Below are 17596 nucleotides of genomic sequence, written 5' to 3' on the forward strand. Positions count from 1 at the left end.
GATGGTTTCCAGAGGAGAGGAGGACTTGGTGGTGGAGGGAGGGGGAGTGAAATAGGTGGAGGGGATCAAGAGGTACCATCTTGTAGTTATAAAATAAATAAGCCATGGGGACATAAGGACTATATCTTTATAGTCCTTATAGTCCAGAAGGACTATAGTCAATATTACTATATTAGCTTTGTATGGTGACAGATGGTAACTAGACTAATTGTGATAATTTCATAACATATATGAATGTTGAATCACTAGATTATACATAGGAAACTAATACAATATTGTATGTCAACTATACTTTAATAAAAATTTATCTATTCATGGACAACAATGGACCCAAATCAAGATGACATTTTCCTTTCCCAATTGTAGTTTCCTTTTGTTTCTCTGCAGGGCAATAATAATTTCTTTTTAAAAAGTTCACTCTTCAATTAAAATATGACAAAGACATAGTCGATAAATAGAAATTCTCATCTTTCCATCTCTAAATCTTCCACGAGTTTAATAATTCACTCCTTCTCAGTGCCTTAAAAATGGGCATTCGAGTTTATCTTCGAATCCATCTGTAAAGCCATTCTCTTCTCCTCCCACTTACTAAATGGACTCCATTTATCACTCATTTTATGGGAGCTTATCTACTCCAGAGAAGTTTGATCAGATAACCCGGTCCTTAGAAAACCAGAGGAAGATTGTTAGGAATGACTTCTATTGTTTGAGAACTTCTCTTTGATCTGAAATATTGAAGGAGGCTATAGGATGTCCCCCTGGGTCTCTTGTGTTTTTGATAGTCCAGGAAATGATTACCCTGTTTCAGAGTCTGGAGAGCCTTTGCTGAACATGCTCACTGGATCCCATTCTTCAGAATGATTTGAGGATGAGCTTAATCCCCAGCCAGAGACTGAACATTCCTAGTTTAATGTTGTGATAGAATATGACAGATTTATACATTATTCTGACATAATAAAATGCAAAGAGATGAAGTGTTTTATTTACACAGTAACCTCTTATTTCAACAGTTCAGTCATGGTTACATAGGCTCTCTTGGCCTTGTCAGAAATGGCCTCAGGATGCATGGCCATGCCTTGCAGAGCAGCCTCACCCCTTCAAAGACAGGAGATCCAGGCTTTAAAGTCATGAAGGAAAAAAATGACAATACAAACAAACAAGAAACAAAACCAGGAGACCTGGGACCATCCACTGCTCTAGGGCCTCCATCTTCCTCTGTTTGGATACAGAAGTCACAGAATAAATGTTGAATGAACCCCTTTTCAGGTTTGTCATTCATTCAACAAACATGGCTGATCATTGCTTCAGCAAACGTGTTCCCTCTAGTAGATATAAGGAAGTGACATAAAGGTGAAAGGGGAAGGAGAAGGCAGCCTTGGGAGGAAACCACACAAATACTTAAATTCGATGTGCTATGCCCTTCAGTAGACAACACACTGGTTATTAGAGAGGGGGACACAGAGAAGAGATTAAACTAACCTTGGGGTAGTCAAAAAAGCTTTAGAGAATCATTCTAACTGAAAATCATTACAGCTCTCTTACACCAAACTTATGACTTCAGTAGAGAAGATAAGGAAAGATATGGTACTTTCTCTTCTAACCAGTGTTCTGGACGTAATATTGGAGGGCACAGAATCCTTGGCTATGAATCTTTGGGAAATTTGAAAAGTGTGTGATCGTATAGAGAGATGCTGGCTCCCACACTGTTCCAAAATAAGACCAGGCCTTGGCATGGGGCGAAATGGGAGTCACCCTAGATAAGGCCATTCTTAGCAAAGTATGTCCTTCCAGATGGGTTTTCTGGTATATCTGGATAGGAGCACGTAGATGAAAAAAACACTTTCTTCATCACCAACATGGAGAAAATGACGAGATGGTTTGCTCCAGGGTTTTTTGGGATCCAGCACCACATCGGGCTCCTTGTTCGGCAGGAAGCCTATTTCTTTCCTCTGCCCCTGCTTGTGTTCCCTCTCTCGTGGTGTCTCTCTCTCTGTCAAATAAATAAAATCTCTAAAAAAGGAAGGAAGGGAGGGAGGGAGAAAAAGAAAAGAAAGAAAAAGAAATGCAGAATCTTGGGCCCCAGCCCCAAATGACTTCATCAGAAGGGGCAGCTTAACAGGATGCACAGGTGATTAGATTTGTATGCATGTTAAAGTTTGAGAAGCCCCACTCTAGACCAGCATGGTGGCTGAACATTGGAATCACCTGAATATCCTTTTAAAGCACCGATCCCACCCCCAGGAATTCTGATTTAAATGGTCTGGTTTCCTAAGTGATTCCAAATGTGAGTGAAGGTAGTAAAGCACACGGGAGCCTCTTGTTCCCTATAAGAACCTCTGAAATCGAAGCAGGTCTGGGTGTTGCTGACATGGAATGGATATGGAGAGCTCCCAGAAATCCAGCGAACCTGCTGCCCCTTCTCATACAGGTAGGAGCTGGGACCAAGCCTGGCTCTTCAGATTCAGGGGCCTGACCTTATCCTTGCTCCTATACTCATGAAGGCTACTCACCAAACATCTTAGTATGTGGAATCCAGGTAGAAATTCATTATGGGAGCTCAGAACATTAAGCCCAGAATGTTCTATGTATGCCTAAGTGTTTGCTCATCCTCAAGCAAATCATTTGTGTTCAGGATAGGGTCCTGTGCCATAGAACGTAATAAAAGGAGAAAGGCTGTTCAAGAAAGTTAGGGGCCTAAAGTCGTAAACCAAGAAACAAACAAAAAAACCCGAAAGAAGTTATCCAAAGGAAGCAGCACCCAGTGAACCCCAGCCATGAGTCAGCACAGGGGAGGCCCAGCCCCTTCTAGGGGAGCCTGATTAAGGATCAGGCTCAGCTGCTGGGCTGGGCTGTGTGTGCTGCTGCTTCTCGTCCCAACACCAAGTTTTAATAGCAACTTCCCTTCTTCTGCTGCTTAAACTTTTTTCCCCCTGTGGCTGGAAAGAAGTGTCACATTTTACTCACTCCCCAGCCTTTGTCCCCACCCCCTCCCAGAGAAGGTTTGCGCATGTGGAGGGGGCCCTGTGAGCCACCTCCAGCCTCCAGTGACTGCTGTAAGAGAACTTTCAGCTCCTCTCCCTGCAACACTATGAAGTGCCTCAGGAAGCCCAGGACTCGGACAGCTGCTTTTCTGCCTCTTTGCCTGCTTTTTTGGGAGATTCTGCAAGCAGGGCATGGCCACCTTTATAACAACAGCTATGCTGGGTGAGTAGAGTGATTTTCGTTTCCTGTGTGACTTTTAGTTGGATAAGGGGGCTGCTTTGCTCCTGAGTCTGCCTCGGATTTTTTTTTTTCTCATCTGTGATTTTTGTGTGAATCAGTACACTTCGCCCTCACCTAAAGTAAAGTGTGTGTGCGGTTCCCAGCTCTTGCTTGGGTCGAGCTCGCTGAGAGAATGTGGCGGTCACAAGTCTAGCATTTCACACTATTTATAGTGTGCCATCATCCACTGTGGGCCAGTGTTGAATGGGATTCTGTCCTTGGCGTGGCCAGTATTTACAGTACCCGCGTAAGAAGGATGCTGTTGTACCATGTGAATTATGACCTGAAAACTAGAGCTTCTCCTTCAGGATTATAGACAGAAAGGGTTGAAATTCATCAGTGATTAAGACCAGAGTGTGTGTGTGTGTGTGTGTGTGTTAGCCTGCATTGTGGTTATTAGAAAGATTTTAAAATCTGAGCCATGCAAATGAGCCAGCTTAAAATAAGCCGAATAAAAGGAGCCAACAGTAAAATTGGGTGTTTTTTTTTTCGGAAGGAAAGAATGTAGAAGGGGAAAAAACAATTAGTTCCCCCTTGACCCGTGTCTGTAGCTTAGGGTACCTTGTGTTTGCCTTTCTTAAGGAGGCACAGGACTGCGTACGAAGCAGTGTGCGACTCTGCACCTCTTCTCCCAAAGGCTTGCTGTGGACTCTACAGCATTTGTTTTACTCATATTTGCAGGGGGTCGTTCTTTGAATCTGGAAATTATGGCATTACTGCATTTTAAATCAGGAAGAACCTTAATAGCTCATCTAATTCACTTGCTTTTTATAGAGGAGGAAAACCAGGGTCTTAAATCTTTATCTTTCTGTAACAATCAACTGAGGAAAACTTTCCCCTAGGTGTGTCCAGTTTGTTACGGCACAGTTGTTCTTACTAGAAATAATGTAAAGAAGAACTTATATGTATGACCCTGGAAAGAGAAATACTTCCCTTTTGTCTCTGAAAGAATCTAGTGCTGGGGTGCCTGGGTGGCTCAGTGGGTTGGGCCTCTGCCTTCGGCTCAGGTCATGATCTCAGGGTCATGCTTCCCCTACCCCCTTTGCCTGCCTCTCTGCCTACTTGTGATCTCTGTTCAATAAATAAAATTTAAAAAAAATAAAGTATCGAGGCCCTGCCTTTATGGTTTCTCCTGAATATGGTGCTTACAGAAAAAACTTAAAACAATGCAAAAAACCTGTCCTCAGTTTTGGGGACAATAAGATGGGGAGGAGGCACTGGTGGAGATGAGGGCTAAAGATGGTAATACAATCTTGATTTTTTCCACTCCTGTGTTCCAGGGAGAAAGAGAAAGGGGCGAACATCAGAAGGGTTGCTTTTCAGTCTCCTAAACACAGGGTTCAGGCTTCACATCTTGTCGTTCGTCGTGCCTTTGGAGGTTTGGACAAGGGTGCCATGTTTCATGACTGAAATTGGCCCCACTGTGGACTTTACAGACTCTCCTGTCTGGTGTCAGGATGTGATAATCACAGATCACAGGTTTAGACACACCCGTGTGACCTAGGACCACACTGCTCCACTCAGCTGGAGCCCTGTTCTTAATTATTTCAGTGTGTGGTGCTTGATGATGACCAAGTTAGCAGACCTGCTTCAGCAGAGCAGGTGCAGGCACTTAGCTAAGCACCACATAGAGGAAACACCGCCAATGGCAGTAAATTTTTCCTTCTAGAATTTGCTGCAACTGGAAATTTTCTGGAGGAAGCTGCACTATTTTTCTGTTCTGCTATGAAAGCATTAATTGCTGTTTTCCCTTTGGCTGAGACATAATAAGTCAGTCCCAAATGTATAAATTACCGGATGTCTGAAAATTGGAGAAAAAAGCTGAAACATTTGAGAAACTGAAGATCGCCTTACCTGTCCATCACTGTAAAAGCCTAGAGCTTCTTTAAAACTGGAAGTGTCTGAGCACATTCCCACGAGAAATGGGGGATTTTAACTTCATCTTACTAAGTAGGCCATTCTCTCATCACGAAAGACAGAAATGCTGCTTATGTTTGGGATTCCTTTGCTGGCTTCCCTCAGGAACTACTTTCTGCATGTCTCGTTCTTGAGTGAATGAGAACCTGATGGTATGACATGGTGGCATAGTTACTTCATGTGATCTTTTTTGCCAATTCAAGATTAAAATTCTAAACCACCTCACTTTTTCTCCTTTAATAGGTTTAGGCTTTGTTAATTATGGAGCAGCCCCATTTCTTGCATTTTGGTAAAAACAATTTTGTAGGTCTTTATCAACAATATAATGCAGTTTTGGGTATCCCCATTTTACAGTTAAGCTAAATGAAGTACAACTGGGTAACCCAACCCCAGAGCTAACTAACCCAAGGTCATTGTAAGGGCACAGTTGGGATTCTAACCTGGCTCTGTTTGACTGGACAAACTACTTCCTATTCTGTCATTCATTTAAGATCCAGAAGATAATTGGTCTTAAGGAAAACTGAAGGTTTAATCCTGTTTGGGGAACTGATAGTTTCAGGGTAACAAAGAAGTGGATTATGTAGCTAAAACTGGAAATCTAATTGTGGTTCTCATCTCTAGGTGATGAGTCACTGATGGTCAATCCTCATTAGAAAAGCAGGCAGACAACACAAGGGATGGAAAGTGGAAGATGGGTAAAAACAAAGTAGCACAGAAACTGACCATGGGTGTTTGCCTTCATTCATTCAACAAGGACATTAACCTGTGCCAATGTTCTGTGCCAAGAACATTAACAACAGAGACCATGCCCTCTGACAGCTTGGTTTAGTAAATAACCCCACACATAACATTAGTAGACAATGTGTAAATGTTGGGTAGAATGAAGAGACCATGAGGATTGATTAGTGAGCTCTGAACCAAGAAAGGAGGAGTGGAAATCTATTCCAGGCCTCGCCTGTTCTAATCACTCAGCCCTTCCATAGCTCAGCTGGGGAGGAGCATGAACATGCTTCCTGACACTAGGGTTCCTTGTTGGACTTGAGCCCCGTGGTATTGGATGTGCCCACTGAGGACTGGAACACTCCTTCCTCACTCAGCCCTGCACATGCTGAAGACTCATTTCTTGTCACTGTGTGGTCATTTCTCCTTTCAGGGGAGCAACTCTAAGGACTGCCTTTGTCCTGTGACCATAGGTATGTATGTGTAAGGCCACTAGACCACTGGTGCATGCTGAATAGTCAGTGTCCATGCAGTATCCACACCCCCATCCTTCACCCTGTTGCCTCCAACACCCCATACCTCCACCTTGGTTTACTAGTCCTTCATGGAAAAGGGATATGGAGAATTAGGAATGGAAGGAAACAGGGTTTTTTTAAGAAGGCTGTTTGGTCCTTGAAACCTTTAAGCAAAGAGACCCCAAATCAGGATGTGACCTATTGAAAAGCAGACAACTATGAGAAATACAGTGACTCAGAACAGCTTGAACTTCAGGGATGTCATATTTGTTTTCCAGCTTACCACTCTGGCTCTTCTTCTGTCTCTCAACAGCAGCTTTTTATTTTCATCCTCCAATGGTGGCTTCCTTTTAATGTCTAACTTTTAGAAACCCAGAGCTAGAGTTCAAGAACACAGGGTGATCATTGGAATCTGAGTTGTCCTCTATGGCGGTAGTTAAAAATCCTTTCAGGTAAGGTGGCTTGAAATCCCTGTTTGCCTGAAACTGGCTCTGTTCTCACCTGCTCTTCTGGCCCAGTAATTGGCAATACCCCATTTCAGTCTGAGCAGAGTCCTGATTTAGATGGTAAATCATGGATTCAGCCTTATTCACTGTTTCCTTCTTTAATAAGCATTGTTTCAAGTTTTCAGCTACCTTCTTATTTCAAGACTGCAAATTTAGTTCCTTACCATCTTCCTATAAAAAGTCTCCTCCTTGTCCTCTCTCTTCTCCCTTGCCATAGCCACCAGTCATATCAGTATTTCCTTATCCTAGCCCAAAGTAACGTGGCTTTCTCCTAACTGCTCTACCTCTCTACTCCATTCTCGTTCTAATGATCTTACTAAAATAAGCCTTTGCATGTCTTACTCCCTTGCTCAAAAATCTACTTTGGCTTCCTGTTGCTGACTACATCAAATCCAAAATCCTTTGCCTGGCTTTCAAGGCCTCTATAATCAGACTCTCTGGTTCTCCTGTCTGTTTCACTCTTCTTCAGCCTTGAGACTCCTCAGTATTCCAGAGAAAGGGAGCACTTCAGCCTTGATCCATCTTTAACAAAAGAACGCAGGTCCCATTCATCATAAGGGCCTAAAGCAAGAATGAGCCATCTCAGATCATGAATGATAGATTGGAATGTGTGAGCTCTAAGGGCATTAGGGAATTATGAAAGATGTACAGTAGGTTTTAAGTTTGGTTTTTGAACCTATTCTTCACAAGTCAGTGTGGTTTATAGAATAGTTCTTCAGTGTTCTCTGGAAAGTTCCTTTGAGCTCTTGGCCCTTATTAATGGGAGAATAACTTAAGTTTTCCTTATGCACTAGCTCAAAGGGCAACTCCTAAGTGCTGATTATCAGGTGTTTATTCCAAAAGCTTTATTCCCCACAGTCTGTTCTGTGTGTTGAGGCCTCCTGCTTTGCTTGGTAAAAGCATGCAATGCTGTGGGTCTCTATTTCCTCTGATCTGAACTCCCAGGCAGGCATAGGGATCAGCATTCCCTCTGCCACTGAGCTAGTAGAAAGAGGAGTGTTTTATGTGCTTCTCGGTCACTTCTTGGAGCCCAATCTGATAATGAAGACTTTATTTTATGGCGCCAGGATACATTCTGGGTAATACCGTGAAGCATGATCACTTCCACTTCCTGAAAAGTAGTGAAGGATGTTACTATTCCATAATTTTATATTGTGAAAGCTACAAAAGCATAAGTCTTTTAGTCTGTGTAAATGAACTGCTGATCAGAAAATGAAGTTGTCTTGTGAACTGTTCTAGTCTTCACTACGATCCCTCAGTAGAAAACTGGTTCATAGGATTAGAATTTGCTTTGCCAAACAAATACCTTTTCCAGTCTGCCTCTGGGTATTAGTTTCTTCATAATAAAGTGGAATGTAGAATATGAAGTTTTCAAGTAGCTTGTTCTGGGTAGTATAGTAAATTTCATAAATTATTAAAGGTTCAAGCAAACTTTAAAATGGCTTCAGCAAAATTACCGATTACCGTCTTCCCAGTGTACTTTGAAAATAATAAAATATTAGTATTTTTTTACTAAGAATACTGTTGGGTTGTGGGTTTGTTGGTGTGTTTTTGTTTGTTCTTTTTCTATAACAACCCCAAATCTCAATGGTTTGAACAAGAAATTTCTTTCTCATGTAGAAATACAAGCAGGTATAGTTGGTAGTGCCAGAGAAATGGACTCTGTCCTGTGTCTCTGCCCTGCTCAACAATCAACTCCCAAATGTGGTTCAGTGATTCTAGCTCTTGAGGTCCAGCCAGCAGGACCATGGAAAGTGTTGGTCACTCTCCTTTAAGAGAACAATCCTTCACCATCACTCCCTATTGGCCAGAGTTAGTTAGATAGATTTAGCTGCATGGGAGGCTATGAAATAATGTCTGGGAATGGTGAGTACTGCTTGGGGGAAACATACTAGGAAATAACTAGCATCTTTTCTCTAGCATCTTTTCTCAGTGGTCACTGTGATATTTAATGATCACCAATCTACTTTCCCTTCTATTTCATTCTCCTATAGAAGCAATCCATCCAAACGGGCTTTTAGAATTGTGTACTGCAGATTCAAAATGTGCATTTTTATTCTGCAAATGGTATTTAAGTCATAGAATCAGAAAAGAAAGACCACAAAATTAGAGCTCAATCCCTTTCTTTAATACACGAGGAAGCAGAACTCAAAAAAAAAAAAAATGGTTTGCAGAGCTGGTGGAGTGGGACTAAAACTCAGGTCAGCTGAGTTTGAAGTAGTCCTTATAGTTAACAACACTGTTTGATGAATCCAGAAATCTTACTCTTTCTTATTCCCTAGGGTTATTGGGGATGAAGTAAAATGAAGTAAAATCATGATCCCTAGGGTTATTGGGGATGAAGTAAAATGAAGTAAAATGATGAAGTAAAATGACTTCTCAGCCTTGCCAAGGCTGAGAAGTGTTTAATGAGGGAGGATTTAATTTCTATAAATATTTGTAGCATATCTGGCCCTCTGCTAGTCTGGGGCTACAGATAAAAGAGCAGTCCATGTGCATAGTGTAATGAGTAATTTGGGTAAGTAAACAATTTCCACTCTGGGATCACTGTGCCCACAGACAAAACTCTTGGAGTCAAGTCAGTGCAAGAGAATGGATCACTTAATCTAGACCTCTGAAAGGTCAAAAAAGGCTTTTTCGTTGTGAGAAGAGTCTTTAAAAGACAGAAATCGGAGTGAATTATTAAATATGCAAAGTATTTTACATTCTTCTGAATGTTTGGGACTCCAAGAACATGGTCCTCATCTCAGGCATAAAGAACAAACAGAAATTAAGTGAAGGCTTTCCAGACACAGGGAATATATTGCCTGCGCAAAGAACTACAGGTGAGAACTTGGTCAAATCTAGAAAATGAGAGCAATTAAGTATGAACAAAATAAAGGGTGTTTCTCTTGGTAGGAGAGGTGAGGTAAGCCTTCAAGGTCATGAACTACTTTATGTCCCATAACATGAAGTTCCGGTTTCTCCCAAGGGTGATTAGATGCTAGTCAAGTAGTTTACAAAAAAAAAAAAAAAAAAATCTAGATTACTTTGTTTCCCTGCCCCCCCCAAGGAAAATTCCCTTTCCCATCATTGAGAAGGGAAGACTTGAAGGCTAATAATTGGGGACAAAAGACTGGGATATTATAGTGATCATGGTAATAATATGGTAGAGCCTGGTTTCTGGCAGTAGCAATCAAAGGGAAAGGACGGAAACAATTAAAGAAATACTTAACAGGTAGAATTTTCACAATTGGGTAACTGAAGAGGAGACAAAGGAGGAAATAGTGTAAAATGATTCTTAGGATTAATAGAACTGAGCTCTTTGCAGAGAGGGTAAGTATTCCATCAGCTCTGTGTAGTTTGAGGGATTTATAAAGTACCCAACTGGATAGATGGCTCTGAAGCTCAAAATATCTAGACTGTAACCCTATGCTGTTCCTGTCATCCCTGTGACTTACTCATTCCATAACCGGAAGTCCGTATCTCCCACTCCCTTTCACTCCTGAACACCCCTTCCCCTACCCGTCTCTGCTCTGGCAACCATCTGTGTGTTGTTTGTATTTGAGTCTGTTTCTGTTGGTTTTATTTTTTAGATTCCATATATAAATAAAATCATATGGTCTTTCTCTAATTCACTTAGCATCATAGCCTTTAGGTCTATCCAAGTTGTTGTAAATGGCAGGATCTCCTCCCTTTTTTACAATTGAATAAAATCCATGTGTACGTGTGTACAACTTTATTCATCTATTGGTAGACACTTGGACCGTTTCCATATTTTGCCTATTGTAAATAATGCTGTAATAACATAGGGATGCCTATAGATTTTCAAATTAGTGTTTGTTTTCTTTGAGTAGATCTCTAGTAGAATTACTGGATCTTATGGTTAATTAATTAAGTTAATTTTTATTAACTTTTTGAGATACCTCGATTGTGACTGCACCAGTCTACATTTCCACTAACAGTGCAAGAGGGTTCCCTTTTATCCACATTCTCACCGACACTTGTTTTACCTTTTGATTTTAGACAATGTGACACATATTAGGGGGTATCTCACTGTGGTTTTGATTTGCATTTCCCTGATTAGTGATGTTGAATATCTTTTCATCTGTCTATTGGCCATCTGCTGTCATCTTTGGAAAATGTATATTCGGGTTCTCTGCCTATTTCTAATCAGATCATTGGATTTTGGGGGGTTTTGTTTGTTTGTTTTGATAAGTCGTATTCTTAGTGGCTTACTATTTAAACTATGTAACTGGTGTTATCCTGTACAAGTTTCTCCTCCCATTCAGTAGGTTGCCTTTTCATTTTGTGTTTCCTTTGCTGTGCTAAGCTCTTTATTTTGGTCTAGTCCTGATAGTTTATTTGCTTTTGTTTCCCTTGCCTTAGGAGACCTTTCTAGGAAAATACTGCTAAGGCTGATATCAAAGAAATTACTGCCTATATTTTCTCTTGGATTTTTATGGCTGCAGTTCTCACATTTAGATCTTCAATCCATTTACGTTTATTTCTGTATATAAGAAGGTGGCCCATTTCATTCTTTTACACGTAGACGACCAGTTTTTCCAGTACTGTTTGAAGACATTGTCTTTTTCCCATTGCATATGCTTTTCTCCTTTGTCCTAGACTAATTGACCATATAAGTGTGGGTTTATTTCTGTGTTCTGTTTTGTTCCATTCATCTTATGTCTTTTTTTATGCCACTGCCATACTGTTTTGATCACTATAGTTCTGTATCATATCTTGAAAACTGAGATTGTAGTATCTCTAGTCTTGTTCAAGATTGCATTGGCTTTTTGGGGTCTTTTGTGGTTCTGCAAACTTTAGTATGCAAGTTTCTGTGAAAAATGTTGTTGGCATGTTGACAGGGATTGCACTGAATCTGTAGATTGCTTTGGGTAATATAGACACTTTAACAGTATTTTTCCAATTCATGAGCATGGAGTATCTTTCCATTTGTTCATGTTGTCTTTGGTTTCTTCAGTGTCTTACAGTTTTCAGAGTATAGGTCTTTCACCTCAATTAAACTTATTCCTAGGCATTTTATTCTTTGGTGCAAGTCAACACTATTTGAGTGCCTACTATGTGCCCAATGGTATTTTAAAGTTTGGAAACACAGGAATTTAGGTGCTAGGAATTACAGCACTGCTTTAGGCAACAAAACTGTCCCTCATGGGATTTATATCTTAATGGGGGATTAAAAAACAAAAACAAAAACACATCACCATAGTGTTAAGATATGATAGTGTTTATGAAGGTATGGCATAGACCAGGAATAAAGAGTGTCAGGAGAAAAAATGAGAAGAATAAACCGAGGTCAGGAGCCATGTGACTATGACTATCTGGGGGTAGAAATTTCCAGGCAGAAGAAATAGCAAGTGGGATGGGAGCTTGTTGGCCATATCTCTGGACAGGGGTTCTCAGACCAGAAGCACCAGCATCACCTGGGAACGTCACAGAAATGCAGACTCTCAGGCTACACATGCTCCTCCCCACAAACCCCTCCACATAAGGAACTCCAGGGGTGGACCTAGCAATATAGGCTTTAACAAGCCTTTCAGGTAATGTGAGCTTAAAGTTTGAGAACCCTGTGGTTCTCATGACATGGTTGGAGCTGAGCCATTGAAGGGAATAGTTACTCTGTTTTTCTGCTTCTCCCCTGCAATAAATAAATAAGTAAATTCTTTATTTCCTTTTTCTTTACAGTGCAAAACATCCCCCAAATCCCCTCCACCTCCTCCTCTGGGCCTTAGTCTCTGTGCCATGCATTTCTGGGGAATCCCTCCTTCTCCCTCTCTGGAGCCTGCCTGCCTTTCATGAGCTAGTTCAAACATTACTCCTCAGGCAGGAGTTCCCTGATTCCACCAACAGCTGTGATTGCTCCCCACTCTGTGATCCCATAGTACTCTATCTGTCCTTTTTCACAATCACCACCAACTGCTGGGTATTAATAGCTTTTTGTGGCTGTCCTATCTTTGCTCTTCCAGGAAGAAAGTTGATTTACAAGCAAGTTGAGAGTAAGGTGCTAGATCTTACTCTTCTTTTATATTCTCCCAGTGCCCAGATAGTATTGGGGAGATTTGGTCAAAGTTTAGAAGGATGTGAGGGAAGGGCAGGGGAAGGCAGACAAGGGAGAAAACTAATACATTAGGAATCAAACTTCTGACATTTGCAGGCAGTTTTGCCAGACTAGATTTCATAAATAAAGATGGTAGTGAGAAGTAGAAGCCATTTGCCCTTCAGGCCTGCAGGGAGGCTGTGGGGAATATTGAAAGCTACCACCTGCATGTACCTATGTGCGATCTATCCCACCCTCGTGTCACTTTCTCCCTGCTCAATGCATTTCATGTATCACTCCAATGATTGCCCAATTTCAGTCTCAGATACTTTCCTTCTCAGGCTCTTAGGACTGCTTTGAACAGTATTGTACCTCATTATGGGTCCAACAACTGGTAGGTCAGTTATTTCTAAAAAAGGGAACCTTGTAAGAAAAAGATGGATGGTAAAGTGGAATTATTACCAATCCAACTATCTCCCCCCAAATTAAGTATTTCTAAACCAACTACCGTACAGATGCAAAATCTGTATAGCAATCTCATTTCTAGAACAGCAAGATACCTAAAAGGACTTGAGAATGGAAAATATTTAACCAAGGTTTTGTATTTACATTACTGCTTGCTTATAGGTTATTCACAGCTTCCATTTAAAAAAAAGTGCATCTTTAAATATTACTCCTAAGATTGTTCTCTTCACTCATACTGTAATGCAAGCCAGTTCTTCACTTCACCCAACCTGAAACTGTTAACCTCAAAAAAAGAGAAACCGCCAAAGTGGGGCCCATGGAAATCGTTCACCCTAAATGGTGAGACCTGTAAACTTTCATTGTCTACTATGACCATTAAAGGACAATATAGTCTTTAGTTTTCTTAGTTCAAGTGGAAAGTCATAGCTCCCAAACTTTGTGGAGCACCTTATATACTTAACCAATTGGTTTAAATCCGATTCTGCGAAGCTTCTGAGGATGCCCATATAATATTTTGACTAAGGTTTGTATGCCTGCCTTTTTTGCCACTAACAGAAGCAAATGATTTTCCATGTTTATTTTCCAAAACATCACTTACCTTCTTCCAAAGCTCTCAGAATGTTCTCCTGTAGCACTTACCACTTTGCAATGTAATTGTTTAATTGTGATTTCTTCCTGACTAACATGTATATTCACCGGGGAAAAAGAACCTCTTCCACTTCAAGTCCAGTCTCTACCCAAACTAATACCTGTTTTATTACTGTTATCCTTCCACCCACAGAAGTTGAGCCACACTAAGTTGCCAATAGTAAACATTTTCTCTAAAATAACAGCAGTTTCATATGCTTCAAACTCATAAAAGCTTTAACTAACTGAAAAATGACTTTTTTTTTCATGCTGTGGAAATACTAGCTGTTTACATGCAGATTTTCCACTGAAGTACCAAGATCTATCAAGTTTACAGTGTATTGCCAGAGCTTCTGGAGCTTTAATGTACAAAGGAATCACCAGGGGATCTTGTTAACATGCAGATTCTGCTTCAGGAGGGTTGGGGTAGGACCTGACATTCTGTATTTCTAACAAACTCCCAGGTGGGGCTGATGCTTTGGTTCATGGGTCACCCTTGGAGTAACAAGTATTTGGACTGCAGGATGAGGAGTCTAGATGTAAAACCTAGATCTGCTACTAGCGATTTGATTTTGTCGCTTACTCTTTCTAGGCTTTACTTTCTGTGGTGTCCAGGGGTTCAAGTAGGTGGTCTATAACTTCCAAGTCTAATGAAGGTCATGTTTACCTAAGTGATTAGAGAGTCCATACAGCGCAAGGGTCAGGAGCACCAGCTCCAGCCTCAAATCGCCTGGGGTAGCATCCAAGCTTTTCCACTTACCCTATGACCTTAGAGAGTTAATCTGTCTGTGCTTCAGTTTCCCCCCCCCCCGTAAAATTGAACTAATACTAAATGCATATACGTAATGTGCTGAGGACAGACCCGAACACACACCTGAACTCCAACATAAACCATTTTCAACACTAATATTCTCAGCAGTTTAATTTCTTTTTTTTTTTTAAGATTTTATTTATTTATTTGACAGACAGAGATCATGAGTAGGCAGAGAGGCAGGTGGGGGGGGGGAGCAGGCTCTCAGCTAAGCAGAGAGCCCGATGCGGGGCTTGATCCCAGGACCCTGAGATCATGACATGAGCCAAAGGCAGAGGCTTTAACCCACTGGTTAAATTTCTAAGGTGCCCCGGCAGTTTAATTTCTAAGAAGTGTTCCTAAGGGAATCATCTCAAGTGTGGGCGAAGACTTAAAGTAGATGGAAAGATGTTTATTACCAATTTTATAAAAATGTGGAACACTACATCTATGTTCAACAAGAAAGGTTACTTATATATTATGAAATCTGTGCCCATTATAAATGCCTAATATATCAGTGCTCAAGATACAATATGAAATGTTAAGAAAACCAGACACAGGGTGCCTGGGTGGCTCAGTGGGTTAAAGCCTCTGCCTTCAGCTCAGGTTATGATCTCAGGGTCCTGGAATCGAGCCCTGCATTGGGATCTCTGCTCAGCAGGGAGCCTGCTTCCCCCTCTCTCTTTATCTGCCTCTCTGCCTACTTGTGATTTCTGTCAAATAAATTAAAAATCTTTTCAAAAAATTAAAGAAAACCAGACACAAAACTGTGTTAACAGCTTATGTTCATGATTCCTTACAAATGATAGGGTTAGCTACCTGGTGGGGGGGGATATGCTCTAAAATATTAAGTGATTATTATGACCAAGAGACATCATTAGGGGGTCCTGTTTTCTTCCTACATTATTTACTAATTTACATGATGGATGAATAACTTTTGTATTCAGAGAAATTTTTAACCTGTGTAAACCTCATGGTATCCACCCTTGCCAAAAGCCAATACTATTGCAAGGATTTCAGCTTCTGTTATGCCAAAAGTGTTCCAGAAGCATTACAAATACGAATCAGAAGCCAGTAAATTTAATGATACAGCACTCAATACCAAACTAATGACTGAAAAGAAAAACATGCTCATTTTTTTAGTTCTGAGCAAAATTTGAGATTGAGTATTCTAACAAAGCATTAAATGGCCAAAGTGGCTGCCTTGCTGTGTGTCCCATACATACCAAGGAAACTAGAAAACACAGGAGCAGGGTTTATGACTTTGCAGGTTGGAAAAATACCAGGCACAACCAGCATCATGCTGTTGTGTTGTTTGAGTAGATTTTCAAATAGAAATTCTGTGGTTGCCATACCACACTACAAATAAATTTGTATTTCGATCTTTTTTCATTTGAAAGTTAATACAATGAGTCAGGACATGCATTTGAAATGACTAGAGGGAGACTCCATTATTCTTTTAGTCTGCTCCCCTATTACATATATTTTTCTGAGACTGAGCTAACTCATCATGCCTTGAAGAAATTCCAGAAAAATATTTGCTAGCAGTTTCCTACACCATCAATTTCTTTTTAAAGCTGCCATAATAGTGATAATCAGAACCTAGTCCAGGTTGAACATTAAGGGTTATTTCTGTGGGGCATGGGTTGAAAGGAAAGTTTGTCTGCATAAATTTTCTGCTGCTACTCCACTGTCTGATAAAATTCCACATCCCTAATTTTTGACTTCTCAGTACTTTGAACTTCTCACTTTTTGAGTAGACCTCACCTCTGATCTATGAATGCTTGATTATCTTACCAGTTACTTCAACCTGGAAACTAGAAAAAAGAATATCTGAATAATCATAAAATTATATATAATTTTAAATTATATATAATTAATTATATATTATAATTAAATTATATAATTAAAATAATACAGATAATTAAATTATATATAATTTTAAATAATCACTTTTCAATCACCTGCAAATCATTTTTCTTTGCCCCTCTTTCATACATTCTAGAACCTTGACTATAGAGACCTCTGCCTTTAAACACAGGCTTTTGCTTAAAGAATATTGCAAAAGATTAGCTTTGCAGCTAACTTTGTGGCTGATTGTCCTGTAACTCTGCCTAACTGTCACCTAGGGGAAAAAATAAATGGTATAACAGATCTCAAACATTTTCTCATCCTTTAATTTTTGTGTATGTTTTGTAATATAGTGATATTAAATAGAACTGTAGATAACTCAAATGCTGGAGTCCACCTTACCTTTTGGGGTATGTTCTGAGGCCCCCAGTGGAAGCCTGAAAGTACAGATAGCACTGAATCCATTATATATATATGCATACTGTGATAAATTTAGACATATGTTAGGCACAATAAGAGGTGAACAATAACAAAGAACAATTATAGTATATTATGACATGTTAGGTGAGTGTGGTCTCTCAAAATGTTGTGTACTGTACTCCCTCTTCTTGTGATGTGAGATGACATCCCTATGTGATACCTTGAAGTGGGGTCAATGACCTGGGTATTGTGAAGGCAGCATTAGAATATTACTGACTTACCTGATGATTTGGTGGGAGGATTATCTGCTTCAAGACCAGTTGACTGCAGGTAACTGGAATCATGGAGAAGGGTCAGAGCAGGGCGGAGCGGGTGGGGGGGAGGGCTACTGCATGTGGAAACCAGGAGTGCTCACAGCAGTCAATCATGGAGCTTTGAAATTGGAAGATGGCGATCTCAAATTTCCATTAAGTCAGCCAACAATAGC

At 40.4% G+C, this 17596-nt stretch overlaps 1 protein-coding gene across 1 annotated transcript in view; it reads left to right on the forward strand.

Moving 5' to 3' along the window:
• The first annotated feature begins 2866 nt into the window (after nt 1-2866).
• Nucleotides 2867-17596, forward strand: part of CPA6 (carboxypeptidase A6) — a 348306-nt gene continuing 333576 nt past the window's right edge. Inside the window, 1 exon segment of the mRNA XM_045075688.1 lies at nt 2867-3204. Within this exon segment, the coding sequence (XP_044931623.1) occupies nt 3008-3204 (197 nt within the window). The 5' untranslated portion in view covers nt 2867-3007.

Source organism: Mustela putorius, unplaced genomic scaffold, assembly GCF_011764305.1.
Source record: "Mustela putorius furo isolate JIRA1106 unplaced genomic scaffold, ASM1176430v1.1 tig00000151_pilon_pilon_pilon, whole genome shotgun sequence".
Classification (NCBI taxonomy): domain Eukaryota; kingdom Metazoa; phylum Chordata; class Mammalia; order Carnivora; family Mustelidae; genus Mustela; species Mustela putorius.